General features: G+C 48.6%; 1 protein-coding gene and 1 long non-coding RNA gene across 3 annotated transcripts in view; one reads left to right on the top strand and one right to left on the bottom strand.

Moving 5' to 3' along the window:
- Positions 1-5,462, bottom strand: part of HMGA2 (high mobility group AT-hook 2) — a 428,333-nt gene extending 422,871 nt beyond the window's left edge. The window contains exon 1 of one of the 2 annotated variants that reach the window (XM_069629755.1): positions 5,128-5,462. In XM_069629755.1, coding sequence (XP_069485856.1) covers positions 5,128-5,241 — 114 coding nt within the window. In that variant the 5' untranslated portion in view covers positions 5,242-5,462. Of the gene's footprint in view, positions 1-2,712; positions 3,212-5,127 lie in introns of those variants that run through there. The other variant, XM_069629756.1, reaches the window with a different exon arrangement.
- Positions 4,277-20,307, top strand: part of LOC138514325 (uncharacterized) — a 217,915-nt gene continuing 201,884 nt past the window's right edge. The window contains exon 1 of the long non-coding RNA XR_011281912.1: positions 4,277-4,669. This is a non-coding gene — a long non-coding RNA (uncharacterized lncRNA). The remainder of the gene's footprint in view (positions 4,670-20,307) is intronic.

The raw sequence follows: 20,307 nt of genomic DNA, 5'->3' as shown, positions 1-20,307 counted from the left end.
AAACTCTGGTTCTCCCTAGGTTCGGCTATTGTAACAGCCTATTTCTAAAACTACCTGCCTCTACTCTCCGCCCTCTGCAACTAATCCAGAACATGACTGCAAGACTTGTCCTTGGCCTCAAGCCCTGGGATCGTATCTCCCCAGCTCTGAAATCTCTCCATTGGCTCCCAGTGACTTCAAGGATTAAATTAAAAACCCCCTGCACTGTCCACAAGGCTTTCTGGAGCCTGGGTCAAAAATACCTTCAGCTATCCCTCTGCAAATACTTCCCCTCTCGAGCTCTTCACTCCTCTACCTCCCTCAGGGTCAGTCGTTTTTCAAAGAAATGAGCTGGGGGTAGATCCATGTCTTTAGCTGGGGCCTTCTCTGGAACAGCCTCCCTGCCACTCTTAAACTTGAGGAGATCCCATCTCCGGTTCTGGAAGCACCTCACGATCTTCCTCTTTTCTTCTGCCTTCGCTCCCCCTCTCCGCTGCTGATCTGTTCTCTCTTGGCACTGTGCACCTGGCCACCCTCTGTCCTTCAGGCCCAGGTACCTGCTCACCCTGCCACACTGCCTCTGGGCCACCCCTTGCACTGGGTTCTGTATCTGTACCCATACAGCCCCCCGTTTTCTTCCTGCACTTATCAGACCTACCCTGTCACCTGCCTTAAAACTAGCACTTGCAAATTGCTGGCTGTATTACCACTGTTTGTTGCCTTTATTATTTATGTTTCTCCTCTGCTTCGCACGTTCCACTTCTCCCCCTTCCATGCACTTTTCCCCTCCCCCACTCCCATGCACATGCGTGTTCTCAATGTCACTGGGTCTAGTAAGATCGCTGTTTTGTTCTCCCCTGCTCCCCTCCCTTGCCTTGTCGCGCCCTGAAACACTTGTGTACGAGCGCAATACAAATAAAATTTAAATAACAGACCAGCAGCAACACAGCCAGGGAACCATCCCAGGAAATTCTGTACACAAGCCTATGCATGCCAACATTATCCATTCCATTTGGCAGAAGCTAGCCCAGGCCTGGTTTTAATTGTGCATTCTGGAGCTTGCAGTCCCGGATTTATAAATGCAAAGCTAAAACCAGGACTGGACTTGCAGCTCCTGAATGGAAAATATGTATGCATGGACTGCAGCAGTCTTGGGCCATGCGCCTTAAAGGCCAGCACCACGCAATGAGGCAGAAACGAAGCGCAGACCAGCACGAAAGGAAAGTGGAGCTCTCCAACAGGCCATCATCGAAGCACCCAGGGGTCTATCGTGGGAAGTATCCACCAACTGGTAATTCCTCTGCAGCACATTGGGGCCTTCCACAAACCAGATTATTCCTATATAACCCTCCACACACCAGTGCATCCATCGATGAACCGGCACCTCAGCACCAGGCGTTGCTTGATGGAAACCATCAGGAGACCAGCTCCAGAACAATAACCCTCCACACACCAGTGCATCCATCGATGAACCGGCACCTCAGCACCAGGCGTTGCCTGATGGAAACCATCCAGAGAGCAGCTCCAGAACAATAACCCCCCACACACCAGTGCATCCATCGATGAACCGGCACCTCAGCACCAGGCGTTGCCTGAGGGAAACCATCCAGAGAGCAGCTCCAGAACAATAACCCCCCACACACCAGTGCATCCATCAATGAACCGGCACCGCAGCACCAGGCGTTGCCTGATGGAAACCATCCAGAGAGCAGCTCCAGAACAATAACCCCCCACACACCAGTGCATCCATCAATGAACCGGCACCTCAGCACCAGGCGTTGCCTGAGGGAAACCATCCAGAGAGCAGCTCCAGAACAATAACCCCCCACACACCAGTGCATCCATCAATGAACCGGCACCGCAGCACCAGGCGTTGCCTGATGGAAACCATCCAGAGAGCAGCTCCAGAACAATAACCCCCCACACACCAGTGCATCCATCAATGAACCGGCACCTCAGCACCAGGCGTTGCCTGATGGAAACTATCCAGAGAGGAGCTCCAGAACAATAACCCTCCACACACCTGTGCATCCATCGATGAACCGGCACCTCAGCACCAGGCGTTGCCTGATGGAAACCATCCAGAGACCAGCTCCAGAACAATAACCCTCCACACACCAGTGCATCCATCGATGAACCGGCACCTCAGCACCAGGCGTTGCCTGATGGAAACCACCCAGAGACCAGCTCCAGAACAATAACCCTCCACACACCAGTGCATCCATCGATGAACCGGCACCTCAGCACCAGGCGTTGCCTGATGGAAACCAGCTCCAGAACATATTGGGGCCCTCCAGAATCAGCATCTACAGATGTGCCAATAAGAACTTTGGTTATCCACCTAGGACTACAGACATGGACGGGAAGCGTCAGGGATTTTCAACCATTTCAAATGAAAGGGGCCTCGAGCCTCTGGGGGTGGGGGGGCAGTAACTGCAACCACACTGCCAGTCAGCAGTATTGTAGCACGGCAATATATTCCTTTTTTTATTTTCGTGCTGGGGTTTAAAATGCGCACTATGTACTGCATTACAAGCAGCGTTTTCTGGAGCCCTTATGTCTATCACGTCCCACGGGATTTAAAGAAGTGTTATAACCTCCCCATGCCTTCTAACACTGCTTCCTCCACGTCAGCCACTTGCTAATAAGGAAGGGTTTATAGCTCTTCAGTGGGAATTCAGTGTTTAAGCTCATAGCTTGCTGGACGTCCTGTGATAATCAGCGGCTACCCACCTTATCTCTGTCGCCACTGTGATGTATGCAATGCACGGGTGCCTCAGGCTGTTTTCGCTCCAAGCAGGGCCCCCCTCCCCCAACCATCTTGTCGAAATGGGCCCCCACACATCTTCAGCCTGACTGCACAGACCAGCACCCCCACACACGCCAGCACTGCATTACACCGTGGTCACCGAGGGAACCGTTCCAGACACCCACAGGAAAGCATCCGCTCCACAGATGAGCTACAACGCCCCCCTCCCCGGGAACCCCGCCACAGAGTAAGGGTAACCACAACCGGGGGCATGGCCAGGACTCTCCAGGCATCAGCGCCACTCCAGCCGGGGTCAACCGGGGTTATCCAAGGACGCACTCCCCCGCCGCAACCCCCACACGGGTCAGTAAAGGCCGCCAACCCACCCAGGTCCTGTTCGGGATCAAACAAGAACTTTACAAAATTTGAGGCGACAATTCTGGGGCCTCCCCCACTCGTGTTCTCGGGGAAGACACTCCCTTCTGTCACCCACACACTGTACTCGGGGCCATCCAAGCCTCAACATATCCCCCCACCCGTTCGGGCCCCCACGAACAAGGCTGTGCCCCCCCCCTGGCCCCGAAGCCGCTCATCTTTAAGACTTGAAGAGATCTCTGTCACACGGGCAGGTCATGCAAGAGGGTCCCTGGGGTGGGGAGTCCCCGACCCCGCATGCACACAGAGCACCCTCCTACGCGTCCACTCCCTCCGTCAACATGCAGGACCACACGCCCCAAACCAATCCCAAGGCGGACCTCCTCCCAACCCCCTTCCCGCGGCACAGTGTGTTGCCAACTCCCACCACAAAAACACATGCACTCGAGCCTTCGCATTTCAAAATGCGCTCTGAATTGCCACGGACCGCGCGGATTGGTGGTTACAAGTCCGCACGCCCCCTGCGGCCACCTCGAGGACTGGAGCGAGCGCTAAGACCTAAGACAGAGCTGGGGACCTTCCCCGTGCGTGCCGCTAAGACCAGAGCTGGATAGCTTGACGGCCAGCCTCTGCAGGCAAGGTCCTGCACATTATATGCATGCATGCCCGCATGCATGCATGCCCGCCCACTGCCGGCTTCCTCAAAACGCACTGCCCCGTGAGTACTAGCGACGACAAGGGGATCTCTAAATGTGGATTCCCAGAAATAGGTCCTCTTGGCGGACCCCGAAAAAAAGGGGTCCGGACTCTCGCCTCTCCCCCCAAAGGACAACACGTGCATCTCGGCCCTCGGTGTCCCCCCGAAACACAGTTGCCCGCCGCCCCCACTGGAGCCATTCAAAGCAACTTGCATTCGAACAGTTGGGACACATTGTTGCTGGCTCTTTGTTTCGCGCACATGCTTGGGGTCCGTGCACCCAGGTGCATTTCATTTACGGGGGTCATGGATAGTGAAACGGCACATGCAGGCGCATGGCCGGCCGTATCTCACGGGATGCACGCGCGGCATGGTCTCTGGGGCATCAAATGCGGATTCGTCCCGGGTTTGCTTGTGTGGGTGGGTGGGTGTTTGGCTGGAGGGGCGGCCGTAAAGTCAGTTCTTCCGCGGAGCCACACAGGTCCCTGGAGAGAGCTGGGGTGACCCGTGCCTGCGCGTGAGAGAGGTTCCCCTCTCTGGCTGCTGGAAGCCAGTTGGCACTGCCTCTCGACTTTACAAATCCCGAATTGCTCTGCGGAGGGGAGTCCTCCTGTCCCGCTCGGGAGGAAGGGTGGGGGCTGGGAGATACTGGCATGCTACCTCCCGGGGAAGCGGTGCCCACGTCCGAAGGGACCCGGCTGCGCTCATGTGCCACTTTGTGACTGCAAACAGAAAATGTGCACTATGTGTGGGGGCCGGATGACGACCACCAAAATCCCACCCCACAAACTTGGCTCTCCGGAAAGGCAGACAATGCCCTCACGGGAGCCACGTGCTGTGCCGAGACCTGTGCCCGCAGAAACCACGAGGTGGGTGGGGTGCGATTTCTGCGAGCCTGCCCATTGAGACTTTAGTGTGCTAGGACTTGCAGTGGGGGGTAGGAGGTTGTGGAGGGATACACGATACCGCCGTGTGTGGCGGGTTGCGTGGTATGCAGTGATGCGATCCCCGGGGGGTGGCTGGTGTGCAGATGCGTGCTTATATTGTGCTGTGTGGGGGTCGTAGGTCGCGTTCTACAGTTGTCGTGGTGTGCTGCAGTGCATTCCTATGTAGCGACACCGTGGCATGCGGTAATCTGTTGTATCAGGCATGTGTCTGAGCTGGCGGTGTGGGTGGCATGCGGTGGAGTGTGGGTGGCAGGCAGCGGTGTGTACCGTGGCGGGCTTCCCTGGGTCTGGAAGAGCCATGCGGCTTGCGGATGCAACATTGGCGAGAGCCCGCTTCGCGGGCGCTGCTAGTCCTGCCCCTCGCCCCCGCGTCCACTGACCTGTTGCTGCTTCCTGGGCCTCCCTCTGCCCCTCTTCGGGGTCTCCTCGGAGGTCGCCGGCGGCTCTGGGGACGAAGTGGAAGGCTGTCCCTCTCCTTCACCTCGTGCGCTCATCGCTGCCGCCCTGGAGTCCCAAAACGCCAACAAAAAAATGCAAAATATTTGTATTCTAAAATATGTATAAAAATATATATATACTTAAAAAAAAGCAAAATGACAACGCCGCTGGTTTTGAATGCAAAACAAAAGTCGCCTCTCCCCCTCCAAGCACCTTCAAGGATTCCAAAAAAATAAAGAGCGACTGCCACACCGGACGTCCTGGTGCTGCCAAAAAAAAGAGGGGAGGAGGAGGAGGCAGGGGCGGGGAGGCGGGGGGATCTCCTCGGCTACAATTTAGGAAACAGGATTCGCGCTAACAAGAACGCGAGCGGAGGGCGAGCCGTGATGGCCAAAAAAAGGGCTGGTGCTAAAAACCGAAGTGAAATAAGGACAGCAGCGAGGCCGCTGTGGGCTGGGAAGAGAAAGGAAATGGCCCAGGAATGCGAGCAGCAAAAATATCACGGGAAGCGATAACGCTGCGGGAGATCCCGGCCCGCTGTTTGTTATGTTTTCGTAGAGGGGATTCCGGCGCGAAGGGAGCGGGACGGGGCGATCTGGTCGCGCATGGGGGCCGAGGGTGACAAAGCCCCCACCGCATTTGTTCCAGGGATCTGGTTTATTTGGTCATAGGGATACATAGCTCCTATCTCTGCCTCCAGGAGCTAGGCGTTCCGGTCAGTTGCATTTTGATCGCATGATATGAGCGGGAATGCCTTCTCCGACCGTAATCTGTGCATACAGTTCCATTATATTTTAATACGAGTTTGTTGTGGGGGAGCACTGCTACCCCAATCAATTCATTCAGCGTGCATAGATCGGGAGGTTGGGGGGGTACCTTTGCTTGCAGCAGCTGGAATTTTTGAGCAAAGGTCGCTAACCTGGCTTGGGACGGGCTGCGGCTTGCCACAGCGTACATGCGTATAACATTTTTGGGGTTGTGTGGGGAGGGGGGTCGGCACATAGGCGCCGAAAGCACCATTGAGCACATGTGGGGGCGGAGCCAGGCAATGCTTCCAGGAGCTAGAATTTGCTATCCGTGCACCCGGGTGGAATACATGAGCTTGGGTCGGCGCCCTCTGGCCGGGTTGCGGGTGTGTGTGGTCCGTGGGTGCGGGGTATTTGTAATCACAGCCCACTTATTACGTTAGGAAGGAGTTACAAACGAACGGGTCAACACCTTAACAACTCGTGGACGGGGAGAAGGGGTCGTGAGTCTTTTCTCTTCCGAAAACAACTTGCTGAGGGCGAGACCAGGGTAGGGGGCTGGCCGTGGGCCAGACATAACACAAAGAGCCATCAGTATGCAGAGGTGGAGGGGCGGGCTTGGGCGAAGGGAGGGGCTGCACAGTTCATCTGAGTGTACCGGTCCCACTGGCAGGGAATTTAAATCTCACTCGTTGTCTGGAGCTACTCAAGCCCTTCGGGTCTTCACGCACGCATTTTCTTAAACTGCCGCTAATATTAATAAACAGCTTTACAAGTGCTCTGTGAGTTGCTTTAGAATGCTAAGCGCTTTAAGCACAAGCATTTTGTCCAGTCGAGATGTTAAGTGCAGAGCAAGTTCCAAGTGGCACGTGCCAAAGAACTAGCCCTTAACGCCAGCGGCTTGAAGCACTATCATTTGCTGTCGAGGCGCCGTAACTCGCACCTTCAACCTCCAGCGCCTCCCTCCCCCAACTCCTACACCATGTAACTACGAGTGGAGTCCCGCTTCCCTTGAAGCAACAGCGAGACTTTATAAATCCTTGCACGTGAAGATGTGTATCACACGCACACGCTACAGGGTAGGGGGATGAACTGCTCTGCACAGGATCACACACACTTAGCCAACCGCTGGAGCTGGTATCAGAATGGATGCCTTCCTACCCCCTGCATCGATAATGGTCAACTTATGCCCTGCCCATCGCTCGTTGGCACCAGCATGTGATTTTTGGTGTGGGGGCAGAATGGCATAGTCGCCATTACTATCTCCTCAAAAACATCCCAGAGTATTAATGTTTCTGCCATCAAACCACAGAACTGCACAGATGCCGTCGAATTCCCGCCTCCCCGAGAGTAGAACATTGCAGGATTTGCTTCAAGCAGACGTGAAGAGTTATTTGAAACTAGTTGCAGAATCATTCGAAAACGAACGGCCCATGCACAGGAGTGGGCTTCTACCAGGTAGACTTTATGAAGATCTACCAAGAGCTGCAGCATTTAGCTCCCTTCGCCGCAAGAATCTGCATGTTTTGATTTAAAATGTTTGCAGTTCCTTTAAGTGTGAAACCGTGTGTCAAATTCCACAGTTTGGGCATTTGTGTAGGTGTGGGATAATGAGACTACCCGGCCATAATGAGACAGCAGCGGGCACATGTTGTGAAGACCTGTGCATATGATGGCATTGTTTGGCAAATGCCTATCTAATGCCCATAAACGTAACAAACCTGTTGGCTTTGTCAATGCTTGTTTTTAACAGGCCATCCTCCTTCTCTTTGACCGGGTCTTGCCATCTCTCAACTCCCTTCCTTCCCATGCCTCTCCCCTTTCTACCCCACTGCTCCCCCACTTCTGACTGATGTCCCGTGCCCCTAGACTCTCCCTCAAAAAACCTTAAAAGGCAGAGATCGTCTCCACCTGGTGACCCTCAACGCATGCTCAACCATCAAACACCCTGCTAACGTCTGCCTTCTCCTTGAAGACCCTGACCTGGACATACTCTCACTCCCTGAAACTTGGTTTGATGCCAGCTCAGTTACTTCCTTTGACTCATTCCTACCAGACGGCTTTAAGATCACCTCAAAGCCTCGACCCCACCTTGCTGGCGGTGTGGTTGCCTTAATCTTCCCAGAGTGAATTCCTTGTTCCATCCTTCCCACTCAGCTCTACTCGTCCTTTGAGAGCCTAGTATGCAAATTGGTCATCTCTCCCTGACCATTGCTACCATTTACCGGCCCCCAGGCGCTTCCACTCTTTTCCTCTCCGAGTGGGCAGATTTCTGTTCTTCCCTTCTCTACCTCCTCCAATCTGCTACTACTAGGTGACTTCAACATCCACTTAGACTCCCCATGCATAGCATCCACCCTCTTCATTGACCTCTGTTCCTCCCAAACACTCTCCATTCTTCCCTATGGACACACGCTAGACACCATCATCCATTCCAACCTCCCCCTCTCTACTCACCTGGCCACCCCTCTCGACTGGACCGACCACTCTCTCCTCACCTCCCACCTGGGACCCTATGGCCCTGTGACAACTGCTCAGAAAAAGCTCTGCCAACCTCGTTCACGAACATCCGTCAGATGAAACAAGTGTCAGCTGCTGCCTTCACTTCCACCTTTATTCCCCCTTGCCCACCCAACAGAGACTCTACCACTGATTTTGCCCTGAGCAACCTCTATCTGTCCATTGCCAACATCCTTGACATCCTTGCCCCAGTAATGAGGATCTGCCTGAAACCTGCCTGAAAGCGTAACACCTAGTACGACTCTGAACTTGCAGACCAAAAATGTAAGTGCAGGGCTGCAGAACAGAAGTGGCAAACTTCAGGTTCACCCCCCCCCGCCAGACTGGTCTGCCACCTGCTGCAAAGGCGCTAAAGACTTTCTACCTGTGCCAAAAAAAGAGTCCACATTCAGGCACGAGTATATAGCGCTTCCAACAACACTGCTGAACTCTTTAAAACCTGTAGGGAACTTGCCAATCCGTCGGCAGTATCCTCTGCCCCTACTCCATCCCAGGCCCTTTGCAATGCACTTGCCACTCACTTCATTTCCAAAACCCAGGACATACTGATTAGCCTTGTCATGCACTCTCCCAACCCATCCATCCCCCTGCCTCCCCGACCACTCACTCTCTTCCTTCTCCTTTGCCTCTGTCTCTGGAAGAAGTCACCAGAGCAGCCAACTCCATGAAGGCCTCTTCCAAACAGTTGGCCCCTTGCTCATCCAGAACCACCAAGGATAACATTTCCTCTCTCGCCGATCTCTGTAACGACTCCTTTGCCACTGGCTCTTTTCCATCCTCCCTCAAGCACTCCCTTGTGCGCCCCTCCTTAAAAAAACATTAGCAGATCCTTCCTTCCCGGCCAACTATCGCCCCATCTCCATCACCCCTTCCTGGGGAGACTGCTTGAGAAGTTCGCCCTCCCCCAACTTAACTCCCACACTGAACTTGTTGACGGTCTCACTGAACTTGTTGACGGTCTTCACGAACATCAGTCTGGGTTCCGAGCATCCAGAGGCACAGAAACTGCTCTCCTGAACACTGATGAAGAAGTGCTCGATCTCCCCAGCGGTCCTCATCCCCCTTCTCTTCTGCATTTGACACAGTGAACCACCCCATCCTCATAAAGAGGCTCCATGACCCCCTTATGTATCTGGCAGTGGGCACTGGAATAGCTTATCTCCTTCCTAACCAATCACTCTTCCAAAGTCATACTGCGCTAATTCCCCTCACCTTCCTCCTCTTACACCTGTGGCACCCCCCAGGGCTCCATTCTTTCACCATGGCTCTTTAACATATACCTTACTATGTTTGCACACATCATTTACTCCTTCTCCCCTAACTTCAGTCCTATGCTGACGACACACAGCTCTTCAAACTTCATACAAACACCCTTGCACCCTCCTTTTTCCCCGACTGACTCTCTGCCATGCAGGCATGGTGCACTTCTAATGATCTTTGCCTCAATGCCAGCAAAATGGAGATCCTCCCTATTAGGACCCAGCACCCTACTTCTTCCCTTTTCTCCGGCCTTCCTCCATGGGTCCTCCCCCTGCTCCCTCCTCGGAAGCCAGGAATCTCGGAGCAATCTTCGACTCCACTCTATCCTTCCTCCCTCATACTCAGGACATTGCCATGTGGGGTGCATTTAAAGGCCATAGACAGAAGCCCCTCTCACTTGAACAGTAGAATTGAAATACTGCCACCAAAAAAATGGCCTTGCTGTGATTGAATTTCACCTGAAACTCCAACCAAAAGCAGTGTTGCTTTACTTTCATTTCACCTGAATGGCCAGAAGTCATATACTGCAACCAAAAACTGCCTTGCTTTACTTTTATGTCACATGAGGGGCAATAATTTCAATACTACAACCAAAAATGGCTTTTATTCTGTTCACATCAAATTAAAGAACCATGTAGCAGGGGGCCTACCCCTCATTGTCAATGGATCAACAGCAAATGCAAACCTGCTGAAAAAGGAGAGAAATCAAAGAATCCTGTGACCTGCAAGATTGGGTTTTAAACATCAGAAGCAAAAAGCCTGCACATGTGTGAAAAGAAAAACAGCCACAGTGGAAAGATGGCACTGTCAGGGAAATATAATGGGGGGTCGGGAGGGTTGGCCCAAGCAAATGTACATTATGTCCCAACCCACAAGACTCCAGTCACCTTTGAAGAGACACTTACTACAGGAAAAACCCGTTTTGGCATGAAGGCAGGAACTCGTGGTGAAACAGCCCCACTTCCAACTGGAAGCTGCACCTACCAGTGAACCATCCCGCAATAAAATGTGATGCTGCTGAGGGCCTCATAATTCCCTGCTCTGCCAGACATGAAGGCAGGGGCCCAGAGATTTCAAAGGAAGCAAAGTGTGGCTAAAGCATGACCAGGATGTGTGAGCCCTTCCTGCACCCACCACAAAGAGCAAACTGAAAAGTTCAAAGGGACTGTTACTCACCACGCCTATACTGCCAGGGGGTAGGCGAAGCCACAAAAGCCAAGATCGACACTGAGCCTGATTTGAAAACAACCTCCCAGAATACAGGCCTCCTCAACTTGAGGGAAACTCTTTTTTACGATACACCCCTCTGCTGGTGTAAAGAGACAGACAGAGGAATTGATGCCACAAAAGAGCGGGGAATACATGCACCGCTTACACCAATGCTGAAAAAGAAATAACAATCGTTAATGGTCTGCACAAGTATCATCAAATGCAATCCCCCTATAGAACAGAGAAAGTACCTTGAATACACTGTTAAGGACGGGGATTCCCAGACCTAGGAAAGGGAGAATATTACTGGATGGATAGAAGTTCTAAACGCCACCCCCCTCCTACTCAAGAATTTCGTTCTTACCAACAATATGATGCCACAGGTCAAGTGATAAGAACAGGCCAAAACCAGATAAGGAATCAATGACAGGAAAAAATAACAAATGGGAAGGTTAGTATGGGAACCTGACCCGGGCGGCACAAGGGACGCACTGGTGACGGGATGGTGCACTGGTTCAGCAGAGCATTCTAAGGGCACTTGACTAGTCAGGGTATTGGTAGTTCAGTATGACCAGGTTTGGGAAAACAATTAAGTTTCAGGAAATAGTTATTTGGATTCTGGGAAAAGTAGTTTGGATGCGCTGGTAAGAGAAAACTGGAGAGCAATAAACAAATAGACACTGTCCCCAGAAAAACTCAGAGTAGCTTACCACAGCTGGAAGAACCTGGCTCTTATTCAAGAGACGCCGAGGATGTAAATTGGGCAATGCTGTTCTCCTGATGCCGCGTGCAGCAGATAAGCCAATTGAAAGCGGGTCCTACTGTGATCTGCAATGGAGGCAGTACTCGCAACAAGTAGAAGGAAGGATTCCCGCGCAGGTAAACGCTGTGACCAGAACAGTAAGAGAAAGCAGGTCGAATGCAGTCCAGGGATCATTACCAGGAAGACAAAGACTGTACGAATTCGGAAGGCAGGAGCTGGTCGGACGAAGCAGGGTCGGAAGCCGGGTGATCAAACAAGAAGACGAAAGGTAGTTCGCAGGTAAGAGTCCAAGGAATAACTTCAATTAGAAGCATGGTACAACAGGAAGAGAACCTATTTAACTTCCTGAAATGGGTGGAGCATGAACGTGAGTAAGCCGCTGTGGCGTACGTCGGGTCCTCACGTGACTCGGACAACAGGCCTTTGTTGATATTCTCCATGGCAACCTCCATCTCTTCCATACGGAAGGGTTTCTGGAAAGAAACTTACCACGGGAGTGAGCCCCGATCTTAAATATCGTCCATGGTTTCTGCGTGGCCAAGGTCCTGCGCATAACGGGGACTAATACAATCTCTGGTTACCGGCTTAGCCAAGAGGAAGACAGATGGCTTTGGGGGGATGAAGCAGCCCTCCCACAGGGGGGACCGACACTACCAATTGACAATAAAAGACTGATTTCATTTTATTTCTTTATTGCACCATAAATGTGAGCCCTAACACTCTCCTTAATCGGGACACGCTATCCTAACCCTTCATGATGCTCCTCACCCTAGAAAGCGCTGTTGCACCGACTAGCTGGAGGAAATATTTGAGGGTGACACTCATCTTGTTCCTACATACGATGAGGTGATTTTCAGGCAAAATATTAGCAATAATTATATTTAACAGTCTTGATTTGGACGCAAAACAATTACAAATTTGCAGTTTCGGGAATCCGTACCCCCCGACTGCACACTATAGTCAAACAGACAGTTCACGTGAGACTAGACGTCACTGAATCGGACAATTTATTTGCCCTCCGTGAGGTGTGTCTGGTTGGCCCAAGTGTAATGTACTAAAACATTTAAGAATATAAATATAACACTCTCAGCATGTTGTAATACTCCCACTAAATATCTCTTTCTTTGGAGTACACACAAGGTAAGATTTTGCGAGAGAACATAGTTTGCACATAAAAACAATTACAATATCCACATCGTTAGTTTAGATTTCCAATTGGCAAAAGTCTACTGTGTATCACTCTTGGTAAGGTGACATCTACAATTCTGGTCGACCGGTTTCAATGATTTTCTTTCAAACTGCATCCCGCGGTATCCACGCTATCAACCCGGCTCAGGCGTTGTTCAGAAAAAGTATCCGTCATAAGTTCTAATTGAAACCCCTCTATAATGGGGGTAATTTGAGCACCCATATCCGAGCCCCATGTTCCACTCCATTTTAGATTGCTTACTTGATTCTTATCTCTTATCCAGTCCATTGACTTGGCGTCTCACGCAGGATGTACGCTGTCCTCGCGGCGTTCAGATTTCAATCGGGAATACGCGAGCTGTGCGTATGTCAATATGTCCTATGTGTGACATCCCAGCGGCCAATTAGGATTCGGTGCCGTGTCATGTGACACAGCGGCCATCTTGGAATGGGCACACTTATCCTCGATCCGTCCCCATATTAGTATGGGCGGCAAGGGTAGGCAGCCGCATACGTATGTTATTATTACAGTCTTTTAACCTCCCTCTGTTCCTTTTTATAGCCACAAGTAATTGAGCCCATTGGTTGTTCATTTCAGACCCCAGAGTCTACGGGGGCCCGTAAGCAATTTCGAGCGTACAGATTGCTTTACTCTGGGAATTACATAGAGATGGTACAGATGCCAGGTATTTGGTATGTATGTTATAGACTCAACCCTATTTCTGAGTTATTTGATTAGTGCCAATGAATTCCATTGGATTTCTTCGTTTAAGCCATACCTGACTGTATTTAACCGGAAAATCCATTGTTGTTCTTTTTTAAGGAGAATATCATGGAAGTTACCTCCCCTACGGGGTGGACACACCTTCTCAAGTATAGTCCATTCAAAATCCTCCCCCGTGTGACCATGTGACACAAAGTGGCCACTAATGGTGCTGTCATTTTTCTTGTCCTTAAGCAGGATTTGTGTTCAATCAATCGTGTTTTTATTGGGCGTGTTGTCATCCCAATATACCTCAGGTTACACGGGCAGATAATTAAGTATATGACCACTTTGCTGTTACAGTTCGTCAGGTGCCTCTGTATCCACGGTGTCTTCCATCCTATATCGATGGATTTACTTCTTGTGGTCTGTTTACACATCACACATGCCCCACACAGGGTGTGTCCAACTGCACTGGTTGGGTCCCAAAGGGTAGTTTGATTGGCATTGTTCTTCGGTTCTACAAGTGTGTGAACCAATCTGTCCCGGATGTTCCTTCTCCGTTTGATGGCGCATATCGGCTGAGCCAATTCCATGTTGCCAGTATTCAAAATTGGCCACAGTTTCTTGATCTCTCTTTTTAAGGTGTTGAAAAGTGGGGAGTAACTCAATACTGCTGTAATACTGTCTACCTGAGTCGTTTTGGCATGTTGTTGCAGCGTAGTCGCCCATGGTATGTTCCTTGCCTGCTTTTGGGTCTCTTTCACAACTTTTCTTGGATATCCTGTCCTTAATAATTGACATTTGAGCTCTGCCGATTGTCGTTGGTAATCTGCGACCTTCGTGCAAGTGCGCCTGTAGCGTAAGATTTGCCCAAATGGCAAATTATCACATAGAGCACGTGGGTGATAACTACCATAGTTTAGTAGTGCATTCCGGTCGGTGCATTTTTTGTAGATCTTCGAGATCAGTCCTCCGTCTTAGGCCACCACGTGTAGGTCCAAAAAATGTGTTTCTGTTTTGCTTTAATCAATAGTGAATTTCAGAAACGGATTTAGATTGTTGAGCCATTGATGGAAGATGATAAAGATATCATCAATGTATCTCCACCACACCTTGATGTTATTCAAAAAAGGATTGGTGGCGGAGTATACATGTTCCTTTTCAAAATGGTCCACATATAGGTTTGCCAAACAAGGGGCAAACGTGGCAGCCATTGCCGTCCTGGAAATTTGTTGGTAAAACTGATCATTAAATAAGAAAAAGTTCTTGGTCAGTGCTATTTCTGTCAGGGAAGTGATGAATTCAACATGGCCCAGTCTGAGGTCGGTTTTTGTAGGAGATGCCATTTTACCATCTCAATAGTTTCCAATTGAGGATTATTCGTGTAGAGCGACTCCACATCCATTGTTACAAGCTACTGTTCGATGTTATTGAAGGGAAGATTATCTATTAGGACAAGCATTGCTGTCGAATCCTTGACATACGATTTCATCTTAGGTATGTCATCGCGAAGGAACCTATCCACATATTGTGACAGGGGTTCCAGGATCGATTGTATCCCCGACACAATAGGTCTCCCAGGGATAGGGGAGACCCCCTTATGCACCTTAGGTAGCACATAGAAAGCCGGAATTCTCAAATTCGGCTGTGTAAGAAAAGCGGCCTCATTGCTGATGACCAGCTTTTTCAATAGTGCTTCTTCCACCAATGGTGCAATTAACCTTCGAATGACTTGCGTGGGATCTGCTGGTAACTTACGGTAGCTTCTTATGTCCTTCAGAAGGTCATTGACCATGTTCTCGTAATCTTCCTGGTCCATTATCACCGTACCTCCCCCTTTATCAGCCGGTTTTATTACGATAGCATAATTCTTAACGAGGTTGTTCAATGCTAACAATTGTTCTTTTGTACAATTATTATTGATAAAGGGGAGGTTATTTTCCAGTTCCTTCAGCTTTTTCATTAGGGCTTGCTCGAAGGTTGCTGATTCCAGTGTGTTACTGTATGGTGGTGGGATGAATTGTGAAGGAGGTCGTAGACCTGTGTCCTCTACTGGTCTAGAGTCACTTTTATCCCAAAGAATTCTTTTAACCTTATTTTCTGCATAAATTGTGTTACCTCTATGCGAGTTTGGAATGGATCAGCTTGGTTCACACACTTGTAGAACCGAAGAACAATGCCAAACAAACTACCCTTTGGGACACAACCAGTGCAGTTGGACACACCCCGTGTGGGGCATGCGTGATGTGTAAACAGACCACAAGAAGTAAATCCATCGATATAGGATGGAAGACACAGTGGATACAGAGGCACCTGACGAACTGTAACAGCAAAGGGGTCATATACTTAATTACCTGCCTGTGTAACCTGAGGTATATTGGGATGACGACACGCCCAATAAAAACACGATTGATTGAACACAAATCCTGCTTAAGGACAAGAAAAATGACAGCACCATTAGTGGGCCACTTTGTGTCCCAAGGTCACACGGGGGAGGATTTTAAATGGACTATACTTGAGAAGGTGTGTCCACCCCAGAGGGGAGGTAACTTCCATGATATTCTCCTTAAAAAAGAACAATGGATTTTCTGGTTAAATACAGTCAGGTATGGCTTAAACAAAGAAATCCAATGGAATTCATTGGCACTAATCAAATAACTCAGGGTACTCAGAGATAGGGTTGAGTCTATAACATGCATACCAAATACCTGGCATCTGTACCATCTATATGTAATTCCCAGAGTAAAGCAATCTGTACGCTCGAAATTGCTTACGGGCCCCTGTAGGCTCTGGGGTCTGAAATGAACAACTAATGGGCTCAATTACTTGTGGCTATAAAAAGAAACGGAGGGAGGTTAAAAGACTGTAATAATAACATAAATATGTGGCTGCCTACCCTCGCTGCCCATTCTAATATGGGACGGATCGAGGATAAGTGCGCCCATTCCAAGATGGCCACCGTGTCACATGACACGGCACCGAATCCTAATTGGCCGCTGGGACGTCTCCCATAGGACATATTAACATACACACAGCTCGCGCGTTCTCGATTGAAATCTGAACGCCGCGAGGACAGCGTACATCCTGCGTGAGACACCAAGTCAATAGACTGGATAAGAGATAAGAATCAAGTAAGCAATCTAAGATGGAGTGGAACATGGGGCTCGGATACGGGTGCTCAAATTACCCCCATTACATAAGGTTTTCAATTACAACTTATGACGGATACTTTTTCTGAACAACGCCTGAGCCGGGTTGATAGCGTGGATACCGCGGGATGGAGTTTGTCCATCACGAACATGTAAAAAGTACCCATATGGGTGTGGAACACAATGAAAGCGGTAGACAGAATAGACAAACGCCCTATAGATGTGGGTAGCTGATATGTATTGGGTTCTCCTTGTATTAACAGGATCATCCCAAGTTCAACAACAATAAGAACTCTACATCAGATATGTCAACAGCCCCAAAGTGAGACAACCATATTACAACAGGTAAGTAGAGGGCTCTCTAAATGGTGGGGGAACCTAGCTACAATATAGAAAAGGTCACAAATGCATTATGCCAATGGGGAATAAAATGCATGATCACCTTGTGTTATAGATCAAGCATCGACACAGGTTCCCTGATTTGACCAGCAAGAACTGCCCGAAAATCTTCATGTTAGGTGTGCATCACCACTGCACATACAACAGACAAACAGGTATGACCACCAGCACCTGTAATTATTGGAAATAATGTCGCACACCATATGGTGGTGGGGTGAAGGTGAATAGCTTATTTTTAATGTCACGCAAAGGACTTGCAGTTAGCAAATATTTCTTCTAAGATGAATCAGTTTTATATGAAAAAATGCTATAATTGCCATACACTCTAGCCTACACAGGAGAGAAGTCACCTTGACCTTCTCTCTGTTTGCCCCACAGAATATGCTGAATCAGCGGCTGTGAGGGGCATATAGATTGGATCTAAAAAAGAAGTAATTGGTCCTGAGGAAGATGATACACGAAAGAAAATCATTCAAACCGGTCGACCAGAATTGTAGATGTCACTTTACCAAGAGTGATACACAGTAGACTTGTGCCAATTGGAAATCCAAACTAACGATGTGGATATTGTAATTGTTTTTATGTGCAAACTATGTTCTCTCGCAAAATCTTACCTTGTGTGTACTCCAAAGCAAGAGATGTCTAGTGGGAGTATTACAACATGCTGAGAGTGTTATATTTATATTCTTAAATGTTTTAGTACATTACACTTGGGCCAACCAGACACACCTCACGGAGGGCAAATAAATTGTCCGATTCAGTGACGTCTAGTCCCACGTGAACTGTCTGTTTGACTATATTGTGCAGTCGAGGGTACGGATTCCCGAAACTGCACATTTTTAATTGTTTTGCATCTAAATCAAGACTGTGTTAAATGTAATTATTGCTAATATTTTGCCTGAAAATCATCTCATCGTATGTAGGACCAGGGTGAGTGTCGCCCTCATATATTTCCTCCAGCTAGTCGGTGCAACAGCGCTTTCTAGGGTGGGGAACATCATGAAGGGTTAGGATATCTTGTCCCAATTAAGGAGAGTGTTAGGGCTCACATTTATGGTGCAATAAAGAAATTGACTCGAGAGAAGCCTCCTTCCGATTTCTGTTTTGTGTGTTACAGATAGTTTGGGATAACAGAAAGGATACAATATCCATTTTTGGAGGTAACGGGTATAAAAGAAATTCCCTGTGTGTTTTTTATGATTTCATTTTAGGCATTTTTCACAGCACTCAAAATGAGATTTAATTTCATTTTCTGATATTTTTCATATAATTTCCAGGCGGTTTTAAAGGTATTAATGGCATTTTCCTAGGACTTTGGGGACTGAAATGGCCAGTTAAGAGTAGTTTCTGGCCTGTTACGGTTTTATTACATGGCACACTCAAGCCAGGGACTCCTTCCCCGACACTGAACGTGGCGTACAATAAAGCGCTTTTTATTGTTAATAAACCACAGGTTCTTTTCTGTTTGAGTAAGCCTCCAACCCTTCACGCACCCAACAACCACAAACGCCTGTGTCACAATGGACCAGGAATCAAGCAGGTGTGTATCAATAAGATATTTATTAATTTATTTTTTAATGAACAAGGACAATCAAACAATTGTACAGCCACTACTATTGTAGTACACCATTGCATTAATGTCTACAAAACAATTCAGTGAAGATATACTGTTACAATTCTCACAATCTTTAATGGCAACACATAAAAAGAGCAATTTTTAGAAAGAGATAACACCAGGGGTTTAGCACTCCCCCCTGCAACACTCATCCTCAAACATTAGCTAACTTGATCCCTTTGTATGGAAGGCAGTGGCAAGGAGTACGGATAGAGAGAGAAAATCGGATTTTGAGTAAAGCCCACCACCCCAGGATGGGAGGCCAGCACGGAAAGTGAAACCCAATTTTAGGAGCAAAACGGCAGAATCGGATTTTGCTTATTACTCACACGGCTATGGGACAGAATGAAAAGAAATGTGTGTTGCTACACTTGAGGAGATAGGGAAGCTTAAAGACTACTAATCAGTACACCAGGGCAACGTAGAAATAAAGTACCAAAATCGGTTTTGGGCAGAAAGCAAATGCAAAAAGAAAAATACATATGGCAAATGGAAATTCTATTTACACAGGATTTACAATGACAGGCAGTTCAGGGAAGGGGTATAGTTCAGAATAGGAAAATCGGTTTTCATGGACACGATGAGAGACACATAGCAGATAGATTTGTAGACAAAAGGAATTGGTCTCAATGGGACTACGATTTGGGGTTTTAATAGGACAGTTGCAAATAGGAATTTGTGGGGTAATGCACACAATACACAGGCAAATTCGGTTTTCAGTTACAAGGAGACTAATTCTTTTGAGGCTATATGTGAATGACTATAATTATTAAAGAAAGACACTAGGGACAAGGAGGTTAATTTCAAATTTTAACCAATTTGTACCGTGAATTTCAATGGGGAATTCATTGATTTACTTACGAATATGCTAAGGATTTACACAGACTCTGAGAGGTTTATCAAAGAGAATATGCAAACATACACAAGCTAAACACAGATTCTTCTATGGGAAGGTGACTGAATTACAATAGCAATGTGAGGGTTTCAATGGAGTTTGTTTCAATGGGTGCAACACTACAAAAAGGAAGGGCTTACGCAATTTAGGGCTGGGGTTCTTTGCTACTTACAGAGTAAGCCTTGGTTTGGGATTCTGGAAAGTCAGCTGTATCTCAGGACACTCTGGACAGCTAGGCAAGGGGTCTGGTCATTGCACTCTCCATGGTGTGGGATTCTGGACAGTCAGCTGGATCTCAGGACGCTCTGGACAGCTATCAAGTGGTCTGTTCACTGCACTCTCCTTGGTATGATTCAGCTGCCTCCTCTCCGTCATTCTTCTCCTGTCTCCTGGATTTTTATGTCACCTGTCCTAGTACAGTCCCCCTTTTATAGCCGAAATGACATCACTCACTTTACAATCTAGGGGGAGTACTCTATAATTACCCCTATCACTCGGATAGGACAGTTTACCATTTCTCTCTCCGCCCCCTGGCATGATTGGTCCAAGGGAAGAGAGCACCATCTGTCTACTGGCATTTTATTACCCTTCTTTGTTCTCTTGGCCACTTTTTGACAAAAGCCCAGTTATGTCTCATAACTTCATATTTCTACTAGCCCCTGACATATGCAT

The sequence above is a fragment of the Ambystoma mexicanum genome, chromosome 12, assembly GCF_040938575.1.
Source record: "Ambystoma mexicanum isolate Mex_15411 chromosome 12, UKY_AmexF1_1, whole genome shotgun sequence".
NCBI lineage: Eukaryota > Metazoa > Chordata > Amphibia > Caudata > Ambystomatidae > Ambystoma > Ambystoma mexicanum.
This window is presented reverse-complemented; position numbering and strand designations above follow the sequence as displayed.